This window comes from Giraffa tippelskirchi, chromosome 8 (assembly GCF_054371585.1).
Source record: "Giraffa tippelskirchi isolate mGirTip1 chromosome 8, T2T-mGirTip1v1.2.pri, whole genome shotgun sequence".
Taxonomy (NCBI): Eukaryota; Metazoa; Chordata; class Mammalia; order Artiodactyla; family Giraffidae; genus Giraffa; species Giraffa tippelskirchi.
The window spans coordinates 11,628,723-11,652,245 of NC_137282.1; the positions used below are offsets into that span (position 1 = coordinate 11,628,723).

General features: G+C 46.3%; 2 protein-coding genes and 1 long non-coding RNA gene across 23 annotated transcripts in view; 2 read left to right on the plus strand and 1 right to left on the minus strand.

Moving 5' to 3' along the window:
• NSD3 (nuclear receptor binding SET domain protein 3) overlaps window positions 1-12,629 on the plus strand; it is a 99,470-nt gene extending 86,841 nt beyond the window's left edge. For 2 of the 8 annotated variants that reach the window (XR_014063418.1, XR_014063420.1), the window contains 7 exons: window positions 913-1,025; window positions 1,558-1,827; window positions 7,812-7,928; window positions 9,460-9,601; window positions 10,618-10,731; window positions 11,436-11,640; window positions 11,998-12,629. Coding sequence is in view for 4 of the 8 variants with exons in the window: in XM_081524071.1 (XP_081380197.1) it covers window positions 913-1,025; window positions 1,558-1,827; window positions 7,812-7,928; window positions 9,460-9,601; window positions 10,618-10,724; window positions 11,436-11,640; window positions 11,998-12,239 (1,196 nt within the window). In the remaining 4 variants the exon portion in view is untranslated. The remainder of the gene's footprint in view (window positions 1-912; window positions 1,026-1,557; window positions 1,828-7,811; window positions 7,929-9,459; window positions 9,602-10,617; window positions 10,732-11,435; window positions 11,641-11,997) is intronic. The other 6 variants (XR_014063419.1, XR_014063421.1, XM_081524071.1 and 3 more) reach the window with 3 other exon arrangements.
• On the minus strand, window positions 12,246-16,862 carry LOC145518899 (uncharacterized). The gene is made up of 3 exons (XR_014063447.1): window positions 16,770-16,862; window positions 13,780-13,865; window positions 12,246-12,536 (listed from the first exon to the last, which is right to left on the minus strand). It is a non-coding gene; the product is annotated as an uncharacterized LOC145518899 (long non-coding RNA).
• A 1,788-nt stretch (window positions 16,863-18,650) lies between these two features.
• PLPP5 (phospholipid phosphatase 5) lies at window positions 18,651-23,409 on the plus strand. Of its 14 annotated transcripts, none has more exons than XM_081524151.1 (7): window positions 18,651-18,711; window positions 18,886-18,954; window positions 19,371-19,461; window positions 19,835-19,898; window positions 20,365-20,489; window positions 21,139-21,309; window positions 22,212-23,409. In XM_081524151.1, exons 1-7 carry the CDS (start codon window positions 18,667-18,669, stop codon window positions 22,385-22,387), a joined length of 741 nt encoding a protein of 246 aa, XP_081380277.1. In that variant the 5' UTR covers window positions 18,651-18,666; the 3' UTR covers window positions 22,388-23,409. The 14 variants fall into 14 exon arrangements, with proteins under 14 accessions (XP_081380277.1, XP_081380286.1, XP_081380285.1 ...); XM_081524160.1 differs by having other exon boundaries at window positions 22,255-23,409; XM_081524159.1 differs by having other exon boundaries at window positions 22,388-23,409.
• Window positions 23,410-23,523: the final 114 nt, after the last annotated feature.

Below are 23,523 nucleotides of genomic sequence, written 5' to 3' on the forward strand. Positions count from 1 at the left end.
GGTGTTATGACCTGGCGTCCGTAGTTTCCAGTCATGTTAGAACCACCTCACAATCCAGTCATTTAGAAAAACTCGTTCAGCGTGGTAGACTGTGCTGTGCGTGTGAAGAAGTTTCCTCAGTGATCTTACTACAGACATAGAGATTTTTCTGGGAACGCAGTCTCCTTAATTAAGTGAAGCACCTTTGCCACAGAAGAGTAGTAAACTCTTCCCATGAAGAGCCTTACAGCTGTTTCTATAAAATTTTTGTTGTCTAATTTTTTTAAACTTTTTTTACTGTGTATTGAGGTATATCCGATCAATAAACAATGTTGTGATGGTTTCAGGTGAACAGCAAAGGGACTCAGCTATATATATCCATGTGTCCATTCTCCCCCAAATTCCCCTCCCATCCGGGCTGCCACATAACGTTGAGCAGATTTCCCTGAGCTACACAGTAGGTCCTGGTTGGTTATCCATTTTACATATAGCTGTGTGTTCGTCTCCATCCCACACTCCCGAACTGTCTCCCCATCCCCTGGCAGCCATAAATTCATTCTCTAAGTCTTAACAGCTGTTTTTGCAACAAGTTGACGGGAAGTTTAGCTTTCTGGGTAAGAGTGAAATGAATTTAAATCTGGTACAAGGTAAAAATCTGCAGTCAGGTTTCTGTGGAAACCCTGACCATTGAAGGGGGACCTCTTTTCCAAGGTGGCAGCTTGCACAGAGCAGTGTTCAGCTGTAAATGAATTATATCCCATTTCAGTGTTACTCTATCCTGGTGGTAAATGGTTACTTACAGGGCATAATTTTAAAAAGAAAACCTCAGGTCTCATTCGGTGCATGGGGAAGGCAGGGTAAAAACAACTCTCCTAGTAGTTTTTGTTTATTTGGTTTGGGGTGTTTATATGCTTTGTCCGGTCTTATTGGCAGCGTTGGAAGAAGCTGCAAAACGTTTCCAAGAATTGAAAGCACAAAGAGAAAGTAAAGAAGCACTGGAGATTGAAAAAAACTCAAGAAAACCCCCTCCATACAAACACATCAAAGTGAGTCTTCACCCACGAAAAAGCTGGTATTTGACAGACAAGGTGAAACTGCTTTCCTGGTAGTTAGAAGGCCCCAGCTGACTGGTAAAACCTTTTTGCTGATTATGGCTTAGTCTGTGCAGAACAACCTGACAGCTTCTGTCGGAGCATCTGCTGGGAGCCAAGGCCGTTGCCCCGGGAGGGCGGGGGCTTTGATGAGCTTGCTCCTGAGCCTGTCCGGTAACCAGCAAGAATATAGGGATTTAGCCCCTTTCTTCCACAGAGCCAGAGCTGTTTTCAACTTTCTGAAGTCGTCATCAACTGGTAGGAGGGGAAAAACAGAGGATAAATGAGGACTCACATCAGGTTTTGGTATTTTTGTCAACTTAGGAGAGGCAGCTGTTAATCTCAGCTTACTCAACTGGGGAAATCCTGACCAAGATAAAGAGCCATTCTCAGGGTCACCCCACAGGCAGTAGCAGGGCCAGGCGGGCCTGGGTGTCTCCAACGTCCTGTTCAGATTGCTCCCTCCTGCTTGTGCTTTTGTTGCCAGGCCAACAAAGTGATAGGAAAGGTACAGATCCAGGTGGCGGACCTGTCGGAGATTCCCCGCTGCAACTGCAAGCCAGCCGACGAGAACCCGTGTGGCTTGGAGTCTGAGTGCCTGAACCGAATGCTGCAGTACGAGTGCCACCCGCAGGTGTGCCCGGCGGGGGAGCGCTGTCAGAACCAGTGCTTCACCAAGAGGCTCTACCCGGATGCAGAGGTCATCAGGACCGAGCGGAGGGGCTGGGGCCTCAGGACCAAGAGGAGCATCAAGAAGGTAGCACGGGGCGGGGCGGTGGGGGGGGGCAGACCGGGACCCGTGCCTCTCAGAGTGTGTCACTAAGGATTCAGTACACAGGGATTCATTCCACAATTCTGAAACTTCTCAGGTTGAGAGTTTGGTACTTCTGGAGCAAATAAGAAACTGTTAGAAGAGCAGACGGTAAAGAATCTGCCTGCAGTGCGACCCGGGTTCGATCCCTGGGTCAGGAAGATCCCCTGGAGACCGGAATGGCTACCCACTCCAGTATTCTTGCCTGGAGAATCCCATGGACAGAGGAGCCTGGCGTGCTGCCATCCATGGGGTCACAAAGAATCAGACACAACTGAGTGACTTTCACTTTTCCTGTGATTAGTCATAAGAAGGAGAAGGGACATTGGTCATTCTATCTGAAATATTTTTTACTTGTTAAGCAAACTAGATTTAACATAGATGAAAGGAAAAATAGTAAAGTTAAGACCATACTGGACAGAAACTAGCAACCCCAGGACTTTACTCCAAGATTGTAATTAGCCATGAAGCCCTGGTCAAGTCACTTAACCCAGGGGTCTCCAACCTCTGGGATCTAATGCCTGATGATCTGAGGTGGAACTGATGTAATAATAATAGAAATAAAATGCACAATGAAATGTAACACACTTAAATCATCCCAAAATCATCCCCCCCTCCCCATCTGTGGAAAAATCGTCTTCCATGAAACCAGTCCCCAGTGCCAAAAAGGATGAGGGCTGCTGACTTAACCTCTCTGATCCTCAGTTCCTTCATCTCTAAAATGGACATAATAAACCCCGCCCTACATATGTAAGAGTTGTGGCTAGTCTCAAATTAGATCATATATACAGAGCAACTAGAAAAAGTTGAGATCCTTAATACTTATAAATTATCTTCGTTCTTATACTTTGAGGTAATTCTTCAAAGCAGTCTCTTTGTTTAACACAGGAAATGCATGCCCATTGTGGAAAATATTTTAATCCAAATAACTCAGTTGAAAATCACCAATAAATCCTACTATTCAAACAGTGGCTCTTAACCTTTAGAGACCCTGAGAATCTTCCAGGGTCCTTGTTAAAATGAGTGTCAACTGAAATATTGGTGACAGGCCTAAATTATCTGTTTTTTAAAAAGTTCATCTTCTCCACCTACTCGCCCCCACCATCACCTGCTGATGTGTAGAACTTGGAGCCATGTTCTCTGAGAGAAGATGGGCCTAGTGGGAATTTAAAATTACTCTTGGCATTTTTCTGCCTTTAAAAAAAATCACCTTTATAATGAAATGCTATATAACACAGAACAGAAACTCAATACAAAAAAGATAATGAAAAGTGAAATTCCTCAATTTCTGCCCTCCTCTCCAGAGAAGACCATTGTTCATAAGTTGGTGTGTAGCCTGTTAGAACTTTTTCTGTGCAGTTAATACACACAAACAGAGAGGGCAATAAAAGGAGACCGTGATAGTCCAGGCTGTGTGGCCTAACCGGGGTTGTAGTTGAGCAGGAAAGAAGTGGTTGGACTTCTGACATTTCGAAGGTCACGCCTGGAGGATTCGCCAGCACAGTGGGTGTGTAGATTGGGTTGCTTGGTCAAAGGCCATCTGCCTTTAAAGCGTCATCATATAGGGACTTCCCTGGTGGTCCAGTGGTTAGGAATCCACCTTGCAGCACAGGGGACACAGGTTTGATCCCTGGTCTGGGAACTAGGATTTCGCATGCTACGGAGCAACTAAGCCCGCACCAGCACTACTGAGCCCACTGCCACAGCTAGAGTCCTTGCGCCGCAACGAAAGATCCCACGTGATGCAATGAAGATTGCCATGCCACAACTAAGACCCGACGTGGTCAAATAAATATTTTTTTAAATGTCACCATATAATGCACACATTTTGATACCACTTTAATGCCCTGCATATCACTTGGCAGGTTTTTACTTATGGTTACAGGGGAGTTTGTGGAGCCATCCTGAAATCTACCCGGTTTAATATGGTGTTGACACCTTTTAATAGTAGTTATATTTATTCTAAACCATGTTCTCAGTTACTAAATTAATGATATAATCAAGAGAGAAGAAAATACAGTCAGGATTGTTCTGCCCTTAAGCACCTGAGGAATTGCTAGTGGAAGACAATTGGTCATTTACAAAGAGCTGAACATACATAGTCCTTGAACAGCATAGTCAAAAAGACTGAAGCAACGTGGAGAAGGCTTGGGTACACTCAGAGACAGGAGCCCAGCGGGAGACTGAATGTATACCATCAGTCCCCTTCTTCTCACACATGATTCCTAAAAACGTGTGCCAGAGTTAAACAAGGGACTTCCTATTATGAAATGGTTTCTTTCTTAGAAATTAAAAACGTGTGCGTGCTAAGTCGCTTCGGTCGTATCCGACTCTTTGTGACCCTATGGACTGTAGCCCGCCAGGCTCCTCTGTTCTTGGGATTCTGCAGGCACCAGTACTGGAGTGAGTTGCCATGCCCTCCTCCAGGGAATCTTCCTAACCCAGGGATCTAACTCACATCTCCCACGGCTCCTGCATTGCAGGCAGATTCTTTACCACTGAGCCACTGGGGAAGCCCTAAAAAAAATTGTATTAAATACTAAATTAAACTGTCTTTTTGCTGTTGCCTTTAAGGTTTCTAGCATTTAAAAATTATTTATTTATTTGGCCATGCCTCATGGCATGGGAGATCTTAGTTCCCCGACCAGGGATTGAACCTTCACCTCCTGCATTGGTAACGTGGAGTCCTAACCACTGAACCGCCAGAGAAGTTACAGATTTCTACTTTTTTAAAAGTTCTTTATTTTGTTATTTTTAACCACAATTGAATTCACAGTTAATGGTCTTAAGTCCAGTAAGCAACGCTTTGAGGCTAAAGATTTGTTACATTTTAGATACCTAAAATATTTATTTTACAAAATAACTTGACACATATATTCACAACCATATTGAGTTGACAAGACTTAACACGCCTCATGTTTGATATCAGCACTTTGACTTTTCGGTATTCACCAGTTTTCATAGAATAGTAAATAGAAACCATAACACATTGTTTCGGACCTTTAAAAGCCACAGAAGCCTTTCTTCAAATGAAACCTCGACTTGAATCTCAAGTGTGTCAAACAAGGTGGAGCCGATTTGGTCTAGTTCAGTTCAGTCACTCAGTCATGTCCGACTCTTTGCAACCCCATGAACCGCAGCATGCCAGGCCTCCTTGTCCATCTCCAACTGCCGGAGTGTCTACCCCAACCCATGTCCATTGAGTTGCTGATGCCATCCAACCATCTCATCCTCTTCTCCTCCTGCCCTCAATCTTTCCCAGCATCAGGGTCTTTTCAAATGAGTCACTCTTCGCATCAGGTGGCCAAAGTATTGGAGTTTCAGCTTCAACATCAGTCCTTCCAGTGAATACCCAGGATTGATCTCCTTTAGGATGGACTGGTTGGATCTCCTTGCAGTCCGAGGGGCTCTCAAGAGTCTTCTCCAACACCACAGTTCAAAAGCATCAATTCTTTGGTGCTCAGCTTTCTTTACAGTCCAACTCTCACATCCATACATGACTACTGGAAAAACCATAGCCTTGACAAGATGGACCTTTGTTGACAAAGTAATGTCTCTGCTTTTTAATATGCTGTCTAGGTTGGTCATAACTTTCTTTCCAAGGAGTAAGCGTCTTTTAATTTCATGGCTGCAATCACCATCCGCAGTGATTTTGGAGCCCCTCAAAAATAAATTAGCCACTGTTTCCACTGTTTCCCCATCTATTTGCCATGAAGTGATGGGACCGATGCCATGATCTTAGTTTTTGAATGTTGAGCTTTAGGCCAACCTTTTCACCCTCCTCTTTCACTTTCATCAAGAGGCTCTTTAGTTCCTCTTCACTCTTCGCCGTCAGGGTGGTGTCACCTGCGTATGTGAGGTTGCTGACATTTCTCCAGGCGTCTACTTGGTCTTCGGTAAAGAAAACACCATAAAATAAAGTGACGCTCGGTGGCAGTGTGGCCAAGATGGCGATGAGATCTGCCTGGGAGGGCGGTGAGACCCGGGACAAGGGCAAGATGTTTTCAGCAGCCAAGGTCCACGTCTGAACCGCGTGGAGGGAAAGCCATTCAGGGCCGACCGCATGCAGTACATGCCCGTGCAGAGCTGTCCTATCATGGCGTCGCAGGCAGAGGGGAAATGTGGCTCCCTGTCGGAGCCTGTCCCGTCGGTTACAGTGGGGGAGAGAAGCCCCCAGAAGCACGCCTGTGTGGTGACCAGGCCTAGCCGAGACCAGCTGTAGCTGCTTGAAGCAGACGGGCCCTCACCCACACCCCCAGTGGCCAGCCGCCCAGGCTGACCCACCATCTCCCTTCTCTCATACTGAAGTCACAGTCTTGTCTTTTTATCGGTGGGAAAAGGCCAAGTATCCATACGTAAGGATGTAAGGACGTTGGCTTATGCTCTTAATGACTAATCAGAATCAGAAAAGACACTACAGCGCTTCTCTTTAGATGACTGATACTCTCAGTTCTGTGATAGTGAGCGGTGAGCCTGGCTGGTGAGAACTTGGGTTGGGGGCTGGGGGAGGACCACAGGTCTGGTAAGAACAACATCAAATACATATTAATTTACTCCCTGGAGACATTTCTCTGCCTCGGAAATGTATTTTTAACACCAAGAAATCCTATAGTTACTGCTTTTGCCCTAGATGGAATCAGCCAAGTCTTCGAGGTGAAAGAGTGATTCATGATTGTGCATTTATAAACATGAGAGGTTGAATGTACGGTATTTACGCTTATTTAAAAAAGGAGCTTATTACTACATACCTATTAGAACAGCAGAATGAAAAACAGTGACTATCCCATGGGCTTCCCTAGTAGCTCAGCAGGTAAAGAATCCACCTGCAATGCAGCAGACCCCGGTTCCATCCCTGGATGGGGAAGATCCCCTGGAGAACGGAATAGCAACCCACTCCAGTATTCTTGCCTGGAGAATCCCATGGACAGAGGAGCCTGGTGAGCTACATTCCATGGGGTCACAAAGAGTCAGACACGACTGAGCGCATACGTACCACATGCTGATGAGGACGTGGGGAAGCCGGCTCTCTCATACATGGGGAGTGTGGTCGGAACTCAGAATGATCCAGCCACTCTGGGAAACAGTTTGGCAGTTTTCTAAAAAATTAAACATATGCTCACCATATGACCCAGCATTTATCCCAGAGAAATGAAAACCTTTGTCTACACGAAAACTTTATCAAAATGTTCACAGCAGCTTTATTTGGTAATAAAAGCTCTATTTGTTACTCAGCAGTAATGAAACTATTGATACTGGCAACAGCTTGGCTAGGTCTCAAGGGAATTAGGCTCAGTTTTTCTTTAAAAAACCAATCTCTAAAGGTTACATGTTGTGATTCCATTTATAGAGCACTCTCAAAATGGTAAAACTATAGGGTTGGGTAAGAGCCTACTGTTTAGCCCAGGGAACTGTATTCAATATCCTGTGATAAACCATGATGGAGAAGGATATTAAAAAAAAAGTCTGTGTGTATGTATAACTGAATCAGTCTGCTGCACATCAGAAATTAACACAACGTTGTAAGTCAATGATACTTCCATAAAATATAATTAAGGAAAAAAACTACAGAGTTGGGGAACAAATGAGGGACGGAGGATGGGCGTGGTTGTGAAGGAGCAGTTCGGGGCATCTGTGTCGACAGGGCAGTTCTGTGTATTGACTGTGGCGGTGACTACCTGACTCCCCACCCAGTAGAACTCCACAGAAATGCAGAAATGCACATGTGTACACGTAACACACATGCACACAAACGAGTGAGTATGAAATTGTCGGAATCTTGTACCAGTGTCAATTTTCTGGTCTTATTTTGTATTGTTCTATTTCCAGGAAAGTTTTGGGTTAATTCTCTTTGGTTACACATGTGGTGTTTGGGAATGCTTTCTAATACAATACATTAATTGTTCCTCTGCATGTTGCATGCTCCTCTGCAGGGTGAATTTGTAAATGAATATGTCGGCGAATTAATTGATGAGGAAGAATGCAGATTGCGAATCAAGCGAGCCCACGAGAACAGTGTAACTAATTTTTATATGTTAACTGTTACCAAGGTAAAATTGCTTTTTTTTTTGGTAAGAACAAAGGATTTCTTTGGTTTAGTCTCATAGTCTTAGGTTGAATTCAGTTTCCTTCCTCTAATTCGGTTTCGTTTCAAGCAAAACATATTGGCCTGCAGTAGCCAGTATCTGTCCCGCTATAATATGCTCGTTATACCAGAATACAAACCTGAGGGATTGTCGCAGGGCACGTGACACGGTGCCAAGCGTGAGAAGGTGACCAGCAACAAGGTTAACACACTTGGATTTGAGCCCCAGCTCTTAGCCACTGGAAGACCTGGTCCTCAGTTTGTTTATCACCAAGGGAGAGAGACACCTCTGTGATTCTAAGCTACAAACCACCAGGAGAGTTCTGCTTTAGCAAAAAATCCTAACTGTAAATCATTCTGTATATTTAGGCTTTTTTTTTTTTTTTTAATGAGTCAGGAAAAATGAATGCTGTCAAAAGAAAAGAGACAGTAAAACCTCTGATTTAATACATGCAACTGTGAGTGTTACTTGAAGCACATCAGTGCAAAACCTATTTTATTGAATTTCTCCAACAGTCCTCTGATTTATAGGTGACGAGAAACTGAGGTCCAGCCATGAGAAATGATGTGTTGAATATCTTGTTACAGCTTAACAAAGAACCAGGACTAGTACCTGTGTTTCCTATGTTTCAAGCTCTGTCTAAAACTGAATCAGAATAGTATTAAAAAAAACTAGAAATCATTGAAGAGTACTAGGTTAACTGTTCTGTCACTGTTTGAAAGTTTTACCACTTTCACGAACAGATAATTTATAAACATAAAATACCGTTTATTCATGGCTGCCGACCGTCCCCTTAACTCCCAGCCCCACTGCCGGTGATGCCTCCAGCCATCCGGACAACACTGGGGGGCTCCGTCCTTCAGAGCCTTTCCGGATTATCGGAGTGTAAATTCAGGGAGCCAAAATGTTGGGCTTCTTATGATACCTTGAACTTTTATATAAGTAAATGTAAACGACAACAATTATATCCCAGACTCGAGCATTTCCATCAGCCAAATCTCCCAAGTCTTCGTGCAGAGGAGAAGTGTCCCCCTTCTCTTCCCTCTCTCTTTGTGGCCTAAGTTCTCATCCACCTGTGCGCCCGGCCCCCAGCTCTGCTTCTCGCTCAGAGCAGGGAGGGAGGGCTGACAGCAAACCACCATCATCCCCATCTCAGTGTCCGAATTGAGCGCGCTCTGCTCAGAAAATTCCTTTCCTTCAGCCCCACGGCCAGCTGACCTTCTAAGCGCATTATCTGCGGTCTGTTTCTAGAAACAAACTTTAAAAGAGCCTAGACTTCACATTGTCTTACTTGCTCTGACTTGGTCTCCACGTAGAGAAGAGGGCTCGGTCAGTCGCCCCAGGAGCACGCCTTTGAAGCTGTAGGTAGTCAGGCCTCAGCTGGTGGCTCTTGGTGCTGCCCTGTGGCTCTTGCCTGAGTTGGGGGTTTCTCTGACACGCTTATGCTCAGTTTTATGTCAAAGGAGCTCTCTCTTCCTTTCTTTTCTTTCTGAAGGACCGTATCATTGATGCTGGCCCAAAGGGAAATTATTCTCGCTTTATGAACCACAGTTGTAATCCAAACTGTGAAACCCAAAAGTGGACCGTGAATGGAGACGTTCGCGTTGGGCTTTTTGCTCTTTGTGACATTCCTGCAGGTAAAAGGAACTTGCTCCTTGTCCCAGGACACTCTTCAAGTTTTGAAGCTCACGTATTTATTCAAATAAGATAAAGTAGCTGTGTTTAGAATTATCTGCCATTAAGAAGTAAAACTCTATATCCTGCAAAAGGGAGATTAGTAGAAGCAAATTTGTTCTCCAAATGATTGCTGTCTGTGTAATGTAAGCAGATGTTTAAACTTTTGTTTTCTTTTTCTTTTTTAATTTAAAGTAATAAGCCTGCATTAACATCAGCTGGTTTCTTGGCTTGTTTGTGGGAGCTTTCTTGTTTTGTTTTTTAGTTTGAAAGAGCATTCTGTTACAGATTAGACATAAAAAGCTTTTTGAAGCAGAGTCACTGCTTTCATTTTTCCTTACCCATCCACCATCATAACAGCAGAACTTAATTTCTCCTTTGTTAGAAAAATGGGTGGGAAGGGAAATGCCGTAACTGAAAGGGATTTAAATATGTTTCTAGCGCTCGCTGTGGATTGCTGAGGCCCAGCCAAAGGAAGCTTGGACCTCCTAGTTTGAATCCCTGGGTCTTTGGTTTGTACAGTAAACCAGCGTTTTGAACTCTTTTTCTGATCACAATGTGAGACATTAGCTACTGCACATGGTGTGGTTGTGACAATTCCATGGCCATATTGTTCACTCGGACACTAGGTGTGAATTAGTTTTAGAAAAAGAGGCCTGAACAAGAGCCCATTTTTCTCGAGCACAGATTTCAGATTCTCAGTCTCTCTTTCACAGTGTTTGACCACTTCAGTGAAAAGGCTATGATGGCCTTTGTAGAATATTTTTTTTTGCTTTAATCATTGGTGGGTGGGGATGTTTTCCTCTAGTTTTGTTTGTTTGTTTTCCTTTTCCCCATCACTGCCTTCGGTGTGGAACAAGGAGGAGGGAAGGTCTTCATGTCAGAATTCTGTCTCTTTTTCCAGTGTGAGGCTGTGTCTTTGACAGCTTCTCTCTTCCCTGGGACTTGAGTATGAACGGTTCTCTCTCTTGTGGCCTAGGGATGGAGCTAACATTTAATTACAACCTGGACTGTCTGGGCAACGGCAGAACGGAGTGCCACTGCGGGGCAGACAACTGCAGCGGCTTCCTGGGCGTGCGGCCGAAGGTCAGCGGTGGGGACGGCGCTGTTGGAGAAGCCCGTTTGGGGCCGTCTCAGGAAGAGTGGGCCAGATGGTTTAGGGTGTGGGGGCCATTGGTTGTGTTTACCCAGAGTTGAGACGCCAGCTCCCCACTGGAGTATATCTCAGTAAGAACTGTCAGGTTCTGAACATGTTTGTATTTCTGATTGAACTGGAAGTTAGCAGACTCCTTTTCAAAAACATTAAAAAAAAAAAAAATTCACCATACCCTAAAACCCACCCAATTACACACTTTAAATTGGTGGATTTTATGGTTTGTGAATGATATCTCAGTGTCTTTGCAATTTTGAAAAAAAAGCACCTATTCAGAAGTCAGTGGAAATAAAGCATTGTTTTTGAAATAGAGCAGCATTCTTTTCCTTTTTAATTCGGCTGCACCAGCTCTTTGTGGCAGCACTTGAGCCCTTCTAGTTAAAACATGTGGGATCTAGTGCCCTGACCAGGGATCGAACCCAGGCCCCCTGCATTGGGAGCACAGACCTTACCCACTGGACCACCAGGGAAGTCCCAACGAAGCCTTGTTTTTCTTTCATTTCTGTTACGGGACAAGCCCTTCTGGAGTTTTAGCTAACTGGACAACAGATGGATTTAAGTGAACCTGAGGTCATAGGATTCTCCTTTTCCGTAAAGCTTCATGCCCTGTGATCATTCAAACCATGATCTCTCTTTCCTGCCAGTCGGCATGTGCCTCCACAGCTGAAGAAAAGGCCAAAAATGCTAAGCTAAAGCCGAAGCGACGAAAAATCAAAACCGAGCCCAAGCAGCTGCATGAGGATTTCTGTTTCCAGTGTGGGGACGGCGGGGAGCTGGTCATGTGCGACAGGAAGGACTGCCCCAAAGCCTACCACCTGCTCTGCCTTAACCTGCCCCAGCCGCCCTATGGTGAGCACCCCCGCCCGCCACGGTCTAGCCCCCCGTGGGCCATGCGATGGGAAGCAGAGAGGACAACGGCCAGAGCAAACAAGTCTCAGTGCGCGGGGGGGGGCGGGGGATGCCCGTGGGCAGTAGGGCTGGGGTCTTGTGTTCCCCGAGGTGGGCAGCTGGCCCCTGTGGTGTGGAGTTGGGGGCAGAGCTCATAGCCACGCCGCCAGGTCCACACAGACCTCTTGTGGGCCAAGGCCTGGAGCTTTGGTCAGCTGAACGCGGCCTCCAGCTGGAGAGGCAGGTGGGAGGCGGGGTGTCTGGCGGGCGATGGACGCGGGCGCTCACTGGGCTCCATCCTTCTCCTCACCTCCCCAGGAAAGTGGGAGTGCCCCTGGCACCAGTGCGATGAGTGCAGCGCTGCGGCCGTCGCCTTCTGCGAGTTCTGCCCCCGGTCCTTCTGTAAAGATCACGAGAAGGGGGCGCTGCTGCCCTCTGCCCTGGAAGGCCGGCTCTGCTGCTCGGAGCATGACCCCGCGTCCCCCGTGTCCCCCGAGTACTGGAGCAAGATCAAGTGTAAACTAGAATCACAGGATCACGGAGAAGAAGTCAAAGAGTAAACGGGCTGGGAAAATGTCCTTCTTTTTATTTAAAGGAAAAAAAAGGAAAAGAAACAAGTAGAGGACGCGTCAGTGCAAGAAGAGACCGCTGCGACGCGGGCAGCCTTGGGCAGCGGCGCCGCCTTGCGGAAGCAGGAGCGGGGAGCCGGCCCGCAGGCCGAAGCCAGCGGCGGGCTCCGGTGTTTTCAGCTCTGTCGGTTTGGGAATTCCTTTGTGGAGGGTTAGATTCACTTGGTCTTTTCTTGCCTTTTACTGTGCTTCAGAGCCTTTGCAGCTGAGGAAAAAGAGCTGTCTTCGCTTTTTAAAATAAGAGCAGAGAGAAAAGAAGGTTTTTTGTTAATGAGATAAATTTAAAGTCTAGGATGTGTTCCGTGGGTGTACAAAACAAAAGTAGCCATCATTCCTTTATTTATTTTCATTTTTTAAGATTCTGAGATGCGTAGTTCAGATAGTCTGATCAGTGTATGTGTGTACATGTGTGTTTTAAGTAGGAATTGCAGAAAGCCCTCTAGAAAAGGGTATGGCGGTGTCACAGGCCCCTCTCCCGGATAGGAGGGCGGTCAGCTTCGCTTTCCCTTCCAGGTGTCTCTCATGGTCCTAGAGACGGCTCTGTGGGAGGACTGAACCTGGCCTCTTGAAAACAAAAGCCCTCAGTGGATATTACCTCTGTGGTCTTACACTTGGCAGGCTTTCTGATATGACTTTACCTAGAAAGGTACGTAACGTGGTTGCTGGTTTTACCTTCTGGAGGAAACTAGAAGCGGATGGTCTCACCGAATCTGAAATGTTCTCCGATGATAATGGGTGTCTTGGCGAAGTGTATTTATGTGGGATGTGAATGCAGGGTTCAAATGGACATTCCTGTTATCCTGGGGCACTAGTAAAGGCAGCTAAAGGCAGATGAAGGGCACGGGGCAAAAGCTGGATCACAGGAGCACCCTTGTCTGTCCAGTGTGCTGTGGACCCTGGTCTAGCTTGGAGAGAATGATGGGCGTTTTACTTTCCGTCTCCCAGTCAAACATCCCCTTTATCAACTGACCACTCAGTTTCCTGATGGAAACTACACAAATGAATTTGAATTCATGTGATTTGAGTAGCTCTTTCTGTTTAACTCCACATTTGAGGGAGAAAGGGGTCGGGGCATTCCCCAAGTTACCTGTCAGTTACCCAGTCCTTAGACCTGCCCCCACCGGGGAAGGGAAGTACTTGTTCAGGGTAGGTAAGGGCCACACAAACACACTTCATCGCAGGAAGCACTTAGGGAGAGCTCCCGAGACAGCAGTACCGGCAAGAATAGGCACTCGTGAAGCGGACTGTCTGCCCACACAACTCCCTTGCTTGTAATGCTTAGGAATATGTCTACTCCAGGATTCCCTGTATGGATCCATTAGTCCTGTCAGACCTTGTTGTAACACTGTACTAAGTAGAAGTCTAGGGTTAGCTTGAATGAACGTTAACTTTCTCTGTGAATTTTGACTGCTTACAATTGCCTGTACCTGGCAGCATTTATTTTCCCTCCCAAAGTACCCAGTGACCTTACAAAAAGGCTGGGAAGATAGATGCTCCACGACATTCCTTCAGTTGTGCTGTGTGTCCCCTTTTTTCTTATCAGTTTAGAGCTCTTCTCTGGAAAAAAGAAAAAAAAAATCTGTTTTGTGCCTCTTTTTTTTTTGTATGTATATGTGCAATTATACTGGATTTTTTTGTTTAAAAAAACAAGAACAAAACAACAAAAAAACACTACAATTCCTTTACTTAAGCTCCTAAACTGCCATCTGCGTGATTCCAGCAAATAATTTTGAGGTAACTTATTGAGCCTCCAGTAATTCTATTGATTAGGTATGGTCTCAAAAGAAAGAGCAAGATAGAAGATGCTACCCATGTTACCAAATGTGACTGCTGCCAGTCACATGAATTACAGCTCACCAAAACACTAAACTTTGCTCTTGAGCAACTATAGAGTTTGATGTCCTTTTAAAAAAATAACTTAAAAAAAATCTATGTTTTATCATACTAAAACTTTATTTTATATATGTATATGATAAATGTTTGCTTTTCTAAACTTACTAACATGAAGGGTTTCCTTTAATATTTGAACTGTAACTCACATTGAATCAGTATCCAACATGAAACCTTCTTGCTTTGTTTTGGACTTAGTGCTATTTAATATCTGACTTTTATATGGTAAGCCAGGGTATATCCTGTATACTACAAATACCTTAGGTTTAAGTATTTTTATGCAGCTTTTGCATTGTGTCACATTTTGTTTGTGTATCTGTAACAGAGCTCCGCTGAGAGTTTTTTGGTTTGGGGTGGGGGACAACGGGGTGGGTAGGTGGGGTGGGAGGGGGTGGCTAATGGGATTGTTCTGCCATTTCAGAAATCAGGGTGGAAAGCAAAATCGCTGACCACAGCTCTGGAGTCCCTGTCCAGGAATGTCCTCTAACAGTCTCAGAAGTGGTTTTAGTCCTGCCAGTGCCAAGGAGCTCTGCTCCACACCTTGTGGTGTCACAAGTTTACGTATTTTAAAGGTGCAGGCTGTGGAAGCAGGTGAAAGAGTAAGTCGTGCTTTCTGTGTGCAAAGCATCCATCCATGCAGTGTGCATAGTATCCGAGCAGTGTGCTTGCCTGTGGTTCGCCATGAAATACTGCGACAGACACGTTGCTTACTCACAGCCAGAAGTTGTTATTTGATTTGCTAACTGTGAAATCTAGCTGTAGTCAGACCGTAAATGGCTGGTTTTTCATTCTTATCCGAAAATGAAATAACGTCAAGCAGCATGGGATAACGGTGGTATTTTTTTTGAACTTTATGTTGGTTCAGAGAAAAAGTGAATGTTAAGGTTTTTGATAATCAGCAGAATGCTTCAGAAACTGGGTCTGTAACAACTAGAGGTGCGATTCCAGACCTTCCAGGCCCTGGTGGGAGTTGGGAGCTGCCTGTCGCTTGGGGTGGGGGCTGGGGGTAGGGGGGGCTGCATTCCTGGAAGGTGGAAGCAGCTGGAGGAAGTGAGTCGATTCTTGACTGTCTAATCAGGGCTACAGTTAGGAGTGAGGTGGGTTTTATTTTCATTTCTCTTTTTAACAAGTTCCCACCCTATCCTGATTCTCAAAAAAGCTCTTGCCTAAGCTATAAAATAGGCTGACTTTTAGAATCATTGAAACTTGGAGATTTCTGTGTGTTCAAGTCAGGAACACATCTAAGACTAAAAAAATAAAATAGGGAAGGGGGAAGGCTGCTCCCTGTTGCCATTTCCACAGAGTATTTGGAAGCAGGTCTGGGAAGAATGCTGTGATGCCCACAACCTCGAGATAATCACGTAAAGGACTCTCAGACAGGGCGGCTGTCGGACAACTTTCTTTCCTAATCGTGAAGCAGAGTTTCCTTACTTCATAGTAGCTTGTTGCGTGGTGTGTTCCAGGCGGGGTCCAGCCCAGATCTGCAGTTTGGAAGCAGACGGGCTAGCTGTGTGGAGCACAGGCTCTGGACTCCTGGGGATTTGTTGCTTGTCTCTCTCATCTCATTTTAAAACAGAAAGCTCTTCTTTAGCGTTCACCTTAAAGTTAAGATGCTCCCGCACACCATGTCCCATTAGGATGAGAAAATTCGTCACCATGGCCTGCTGACAGCTTGGAAAGCTCATACCAGGTTGTCCTTCTGCAGGAGGGAAGGCACGAAGGGACAGGGGAAGTTGCTCGACTGACGAGCAGTGCAAATTAGACTTGAATTACTTCTTTAAAAAAAGCTGGTGTGTCTAGATCCCTCAGGTTGGAGCTGCAGCAGACATGAAGTGATCACTTGGAACAACTTCCTTTAGCCTCAGGCCACCTAGACTTGGGCTTCCCTGGTAGTTCAGCTGATAAAGAATCCGCCTGCAGTGCAGGAGACCCTGGTCCGATTGCTGGGTCAGGAAGATCCCCTGGAGAAGGGATAGGCTACCCACTCCAGTATTCTTGGGCTTCCCTGGTGGCTCAGCTGGTAAAGAATCCGCTTGCAATGCAGAGGACCTGGGTTCGATCCCTGGGTTGGGAAGATCCCCTGGAGAAGGGAACGGCTACCCACTGCAGTATTCTGGCCTGGAGAACTCCATGGACTGTATAGTCCATGGGGTCACAAAAAGTTGGACATGACTGAGCGACTTTTGCTTGCTTGCTTTCACCTAGACTTGGTCTCTGGTTATTTGTAAACAGAGTAGAGCTCACTTCCATTTCCAGATAGGCTCGGAAATAGACTTAATTAGATAGCTTTGCCATGTACTGACATATAGAGAAGAGTTGGAAATTTGTATATACTGAAATCTACCAACGCTTCTCTGGGGTGGGCACTGGGAGAAACGGGGTTACCGTAGGTGAGGGGGGAGTTGTAATGTTTACCGCAGGTACGAAGTAGTCACTTTAACATTGAGACCTCTGCCTCATTGAATTCAGGTTTTTTAAGTACTTGAAACTTCTCCGATTCTCCTTGTTTTACAGTTATTTTTAAATTTATGAAGTAGAAAGCATTGTTTTGTACACTGTTTCGTCTCTTACCCTCTTGAACTTGGACTAGAGGCGAAGTTCTGCACATGGGAGCGTCCACAGCAGGTCTCTCAGATTCAGTGCACGTAGTCGGGGAAGAGACTCCTGCATGAAATACCAGCAGCATTTTCATGAGTATTTCCTACGTATGTTCTTTCCTTTGTTATTTTGTCAACCCTATCCCCACGCACCTCTTCTTTCCTTTTAATAGATGCCTGTGTAGGGGAAAAAAAAAACAAAACTTTGCACTTATGTTACACTCCTGCAATGCCGGGTGTGACCTGTGTGTTTCAAACCCATTTCCGTTCTTTCTCCAGTCAGTCCATGGCTTAAGTGACAAGTTCAGGTGCATGTGACACGTTAGTACGAAGGTGGAGGAGGTAGAGAAATACCTGTCCTTCAGGAGCATCTCAAAGTCATTAGCGTGTAAGAAAAAGGGAAAAGAGGAACAGTTGCCCAAGTCCTTTATTCAGGCCTTCGTCTTCTCACGTGACATCACTGCATCTGCTAGTTGGCAAGAAAGCACCCTCGGGTTCCCCTTCCCCAGCCGCCAGACTTCTGATGTGTGCACACTGCTGTCAGTATCCATCCGATGACCTAGATGAGGGGTGTATATGGTGTAACTCTTGTCAGTTTAGAAGCGGACTGGATAAAATGTCCTTTTCCTTCGTTGTCACTAACATTGCTCTTTATCTCATTCGTGCTGTCACATGCCCTCCATGTTAAACAAGAAAATCCTATCGCCACTGATAACTAAGATGCTAAATGATGATTGCAACTGGCTAATAATAAGGTTCTTTTTATATATAAGGGTGTGTGCATAATTGGAATTGACATGAGAAATCCATTTGTATCCACTTGTGATATTGCACAACAACCACAGATACCTACAGATTCTGTTTTCATTTCCTTGTGATCTTTATCTATGATAATGACCTTTGTAGATTGGTTATTTCTGTACTTTGTTTATCTGTAATAAACTTTGTAGATCCTGTGAAATGTTATTTTATCTAAATCACTTGAGACTTGAGTCTTTAATAACAAAGCATCAATATTCACTAAAAGTCAATCTCTTTTATTAGAGTTTCTGTGACTTGGCTAGAAGCTCCTGATACTAAGGATTAGTGTTCATTTTCCCTGGGGGGTGTTCCACTAGGGCATTACTGAATAATGACTTGATGTTGCCACATAGACTTCAAGATATATGATATTTTGGGGATTTTGTTGATTGGCCCATGTTTTATTGCATAGTGTGAAACGTTTAAAGCTTGGTTAACCTGTATATAGATAGGTTATTGTTGACTAGTTACAGTGTATTACGATTGCCTGTAATATTTAAGCTTCTTACTACTGTGTGTGCTGGTAGGAACATATAATTTTTGTACATTCTATTTACTGAGATGTTACCTTTTTTATTTTACAAATACATTGGGATTCAAATTTTTTTTTTTTTTGCTTCCGTGAGGATTAATTTGGAAAGATTTTTAATGACATTCCACTGATTTCCAATTTTGCTTGAGATTGACTTCAATAAATTGTCCTGTATGTTCCAAAATTAAATATATGGACTTGTTCATTGCCCATAACTTCTTGTTACAACTCAGTGGCCAATAGGCCACCCTGGGTGGGAGGGGACCAGCGCGGGGTTGGAAGACCTCGTGCGTCTACCCTGCCGGTGGACCCCGCTGCCCGAGGTCTAGCGGAGCCGCGGAAAGCTCCGACCTGGCAACGCAGCAACACGAAACACGCAGTCTGCGCGCTTTCTGGGAGCGAAGTGAGTAGGAAGCGTCGGGGCGGGCATGGGAGGGAAGGTGGAGAGACGAAGGGAGCGACCCCTCCCTTCGCCCCGCCCCCGAAGCGACGCCCCGCCCCCGGCGCCGCCACGTCAGCCTTGAGCGCGCACCCGGCGATGGGCAAGGCGAAGGCGGCGGCGGCGGCGGCCCTCGCGGCCGAGGTGGGCGTGCGGCTCGCGCTGTTCGCGGCCTTCCTGTAAGGACTTGAGCTCTGACCCCCTCCCCAGCCCCAGGCCTGGGCCCTCAGCCCCCCACCCTCCTTCCCGAGACCCGGCCGGGTTCCGCGCGCGCTTGCCGGAAGCCGCCGACGCTCCGCTTCTTTGTGTCCCCTTCAGGGTGACGGAGCTGCTGCCGCCCTTCCAGAGGCTCATCCAGCCCGAGGAGATGTGGCTTTACCGGAATCCGTACGTGGAGGCAGAGTATCTCCCCACCAAGCCGATGTTTGTGCGTGGAGGACCAGCCTGCCTTCTGACCGCGCTTTTCAGGGCGTGGGCGGTCATCCCGGCTCCGCGGCGACGTTTATGGGGAGTTCGCTGCTAGACGGGGCTTCGCGTCGCCGTGCTTCTCGGCGGGGCTGAGAGCGGATGTCCCTCCGCTTTGGCTCGGGAGACACGTGCTGGGGGCGGTGCGCAGGGCGGCCGGGGGAGCTCGGGGCCCAGGTGGCCACAGGCGGATCCTGGACGCCGCACCTGCAGGGGAGCAGTTCAGGTCTCGTGTGTGACTTCTGCTGTCACTCCGCCCCTCTTGCTGTCGGAGGTCTTGTGTTTTCAAGCTGGTTCTGTTCTCTTTCGTGTGCTCAGCTCCGCTGTGTCCCGTGCAGGTCATCACCTTCCTCGCCCCGCTGGCTCCCATCCTCCTGGCCAGGTGTCTCAAGGCAGCGGACGCAGCCGACAGCCGGCAGGCCTGCCTGGGTAAGAGTGCCCCCTGCTCTCGGCTGTCGGGTCCCCCCCAAGGAGCTGGTGGCCTCAGTGTGGGGAGGCCACGTGCTGCGAGTCCCTAAGGTGACTCTGTCTCTACCCCACTTTTTACCTGTGAGCTGTGGGTCACCTCCCGGGTACACCTGTATGCATAGGACTGTGTGCACCTGTGGCGCAGCCTCAGGCTAGGTCAGACGTCCTCCCTGTGGCACCGCAGTGGCCACCAAGGCCCGTGTTCCTTTTATGCTCCAGTCTGGCTGGAGGCCGACCATTCTGCTGTCCCACGAGACAGTGTCCCCTGTGGCTGTGCTGAACGAGACAGGGACCCCTCGCAGACCCACCGACAGTGAGTTTCTTTGCTTTGCAGCCGCCAGCCTGGCCCTGGCCCTGAATGGCGTCTTCACCAACACGATCAAACTGATAGTGGGGAGGTGAGTGCCCGAGCTGCCGCCTGCCGTCTCAGCCCTCCCCGGTCAGGAGAGCGAGGTCATGCAGCCCCAGCCATATCTTCCCGAGCCTCTTCTCTATTAACGCTTCCTCCCTTCCCTCGGCCTCGGCCCCCCAGCTGACTCTCGGGCTCTTTTCTGCCCAGAACAGCACATTTCCCAGTGCCACAGTGTCCTCCAGAGCACCCCGAGGAAGCTGCAGCGTGACTGGCTCTTTCCCCTAACAAGTAATGATGTGCTGCAGCAGCCTTTTTTTCTTTTTCTGATTTAAATACTAACGTTGGAAAAATAAGGCTTTTCTCTTAGTGGTGACTATCCAGTCCAGTTTCACTATTTTGCCTGGGATGCTATTTGACTGACAGTTAATAGGTTAATCGATGTCTAACACAACCAAAGAACAATTTCTGGAGTTGTAAATGATCCCCGTTCAGACCTGGCGTATTTCTTCCAGGCCACGCCCAGACTTCTTCTACCGCTGCTTCCCCAATGGGCAAGCCCGTGGAGACTTGATGTGCACAGGAGACAAGGCCGTGGTGAATGAGGGCCGTAAGAGCTTCCCCAGTGGCCATTCTTCCTGTATGAGTACCATGTGAACTCTACATCCGTGTTTTTTTTTTTTTTAATCATTGAATTTAACCCAAGGAAACTTGTGAGGATGGGAACACCTCACGCACTCTTGTTCTTGTATCTAGAAATCGGAGAGCCCCCCCTTCTTTAATAACAAACTTGAACCTCAAGTATTAAATATTTAAGGACAGAGGAAGTAGTTTCCCTTCATGAAATTTGAACATTTTATTATTACTGTATTATCTGCCTAAATCCTGCAATCTCGTGCTAGTCATAAAAATATTAACCAACCTTTATGGAAGAGTTGCTATACAGTCAGGTGCTTCCAAAAGCATTTTAGATTCGTGTCTCATTTGACAGCATATCAGCCCACTGAAATGGTTCTGTTATTTTTATGATTCCCATTTATATACGAGGAAACGGAGGCATTGGGAAGTGAAGTCCCATCGCTAGGATTCCAAAAACTCTTTTCCAGGTAAGTGTCACTCACTTTGGGACATGGTCCTTGATTTTCCCTTCTGTTTTCTCCTCCCTCATAACTGACAGTCTCGATCAGTGATCTACACCAGAAGCTACAAAAAGGGCTAAGAACATATTCATACCCTGCCTTCCTCTTTTCCTTTAAAAGACATATACTGAGACGTTTTCCCTCTTCTAGTTGCATTTGCTGGTCTGGCCTTCGCATCCTTCTACCTGGCGGGGAAGTTACACTGCTTCACACCACGAGGCCGAGGGAAATCTTGGAGATTCTGTTCCTTTCTGTCACCCCTCCTCTTTGCAGCTGTGATTGCACTGTCCCGCACCTGTGACTACAAGCATCACTGGCAGGGTAAGTGAGGCATCCAGGCCGTGGACCCTCCATGGTTCTCCCATCATTGTCCCTCGCACGTGGCATGGGACACACCCCCAGGTATCTGCTGCGTGAACAGACAAGTGCGCAGAGGATGGTCTGGATCTGAACTGAGAATGTGGTTTATTGCTATACGGAAAATGAGAAAGCACACTGTTATCTTTTAAACAGATTACCAAAGAGGGACATCCTAATTTTCCCATTACTTTGAAGCATCATAAGTTCAGAAAAAACTCTAAGAAATTTTTTACAACCAACCTCAAAGTTCAGTTTACTTACTGTCTTAAAAATCAACTTCACTGTCGAGGGTTTTGTTCAGTAATGGAAGTAAAATTTAAGAAAACATAAAATTGTAATTAAACTAAAGAAATTTAAGTTGAATGATAGAGTAAAACATCCAAATTACAGAGTATCTGCACAGAAAGCCCAAAATTAAAAAAAAAAAAAAAAATCTGACAGTATCAGCCAGAGGCTCTTAGGAGCTCTTCTGAAGAATAAACTAAATTTTTGCACAGAGAGGCAACTCCTGGAGAGTTTATTCCTTCCTCTAGAACCCTTTGAATGGTAAGGAGGAGTTGTTCATAGTATTCAATGAACCTCTGTTATTCTTCCGAACTAAAAAAACTCAATGTAGTGAACTCAGAAAATGCCTTGTTATACTTACCTAACTAAAGATGTGTTTTGATTTGGTGTTTAAGGGAACAGCCTGATAATGACAATAGTGCAGCTATATGATAAAACTAAGAAAATCCCCCCAAACCATAACCCTGGAATTGAGGGGTTTTGCAGGCTAAACGAGTAGCTTTGGCGGGTCAAGCTCCCTCCACTGGCAAGCATGACTTGTGAGTGAGGGAAGGGCCGTCTCCTTTATCTTCGTTCAGATGTCCTGGCTGGATCCGCCATCGGCCTGACATTTGCTTACAGCTGCTACAGGCAGTACTACCCTCCGCTGACAGATGCCGAGTGCCACAGGCCGCTGCCCCTCAGCCCTGCTCTTCACGCCACCGCGCCCACCGCGCAGAAGCAGCCCCGTGACCCGCAGCCTTTCTGTGTTTAGACACTGGAGCTGCCTCCCTGGAGAACAGGCCCATCGGACCTCCTCTCTCCCCACGCCCAAGACAAGAATGTCTGACCTTTACCTCCTGAGGCACAGGTGAAGACAGAAGCCCACAGGCTGATGCAGTTTTGCCCCGGCGCACAGGGATTTATCGAGAGGCGTCGAAGTCCTTTTTCACTACTGTTTGCCATGCATAGTCCCCCAACAGCTTACGAGTCTGGTCCACCAGATTGGTATCCCAAGATCCAGTGTTTTCACATGTAACTTCAATACAGCTCTTAAAAGGATTTTGTCACAAAGAAGCGTTTACATTAGCCTCACTTTATCCTAGACACTAGCACTGATTACCAAAATTTAATTTCCACTTTCCATAGCTCAGAGTCTTAAAATCCAGGGCATGAGCGATTAAATTATTTTACTTCTGTTTACTTTCTCTGGTGGGACAATTCCACGCCTTAAATAGGAAAATGTTCAATTCTGGCTAATTTTACCACTGTTATGCTTATCCAAGTCCAGCTAAATAGTGCTCTCCCTTCTGAATTCTATGAACATAAGTGATTTGATAATTTGTTGAATTACTGAGTAAACACAGTAAACAAGAAAATGGTCAGGAGCGTTGATTCAGTACCGACAGCGGATCCCGGTTCCTGCCTCACCTGTGCTGAACCGAGCTCACGAGCCACTCTGCCTCCAGAGCCACTCTGCCTCCAGTCACGGCTGCAGACCTGTGCGAACACACCCACCCTGCCACGTGGCTGAGGCAGGAGAGGGCACTCAGAGACGTCATATCTGGAGGGCAGATCAGCGTCTCCTGTCCCGTCCCCAGTGGGCTATGAGGAACAGTTACGGGACGTGGTCGGAACTGGTGCACGGGACCCGAAACTACCCTTCTCTTTATGCTGATCATGCTTTATTATGACCTTGTTTTGTGTATTTCTTTCTATAACATTTTCAGTGCATCTTTTTCCTTATGTAAATGAAATATGCAAATAAAATGATGACTGTGGGCTTTGTACTTAAAAGTTCCATTTGAGAACTGAAACACTTCCAAAGTTAAACACTAGATTCCCCTTCTGACATAAGTGACTCAACTGTCTCCAATAATGGCTGATGTTAATAATACCAAAGGAGCTCTC

Bases quoted from the DNA above. Each gene is read 5' to 3' on its own strand.
- PLPP5 (XM_081524151.1), top strand. From the start codon at position 18,667: ATGGGCAAGGCGAAGGCGGCGGCGGCGGCGGCCCTCGCGGCCGAG. The intron at 19,462-19,834 runs GTAAGAGTGCCC...TTTGCTTTGCAG, and splicing joins CAGCCGGCAGGCCTGCCTGG to CCGCCAGCCTGGCCCTGGCC. The intron at 21,310-22,211 runs GTAAGTGAGGCA...ATCTTCGTTCAG, and splicing joins CTACAAGCATCACTGGCAGG to ATGTCCTGGCTGGATCCGCC.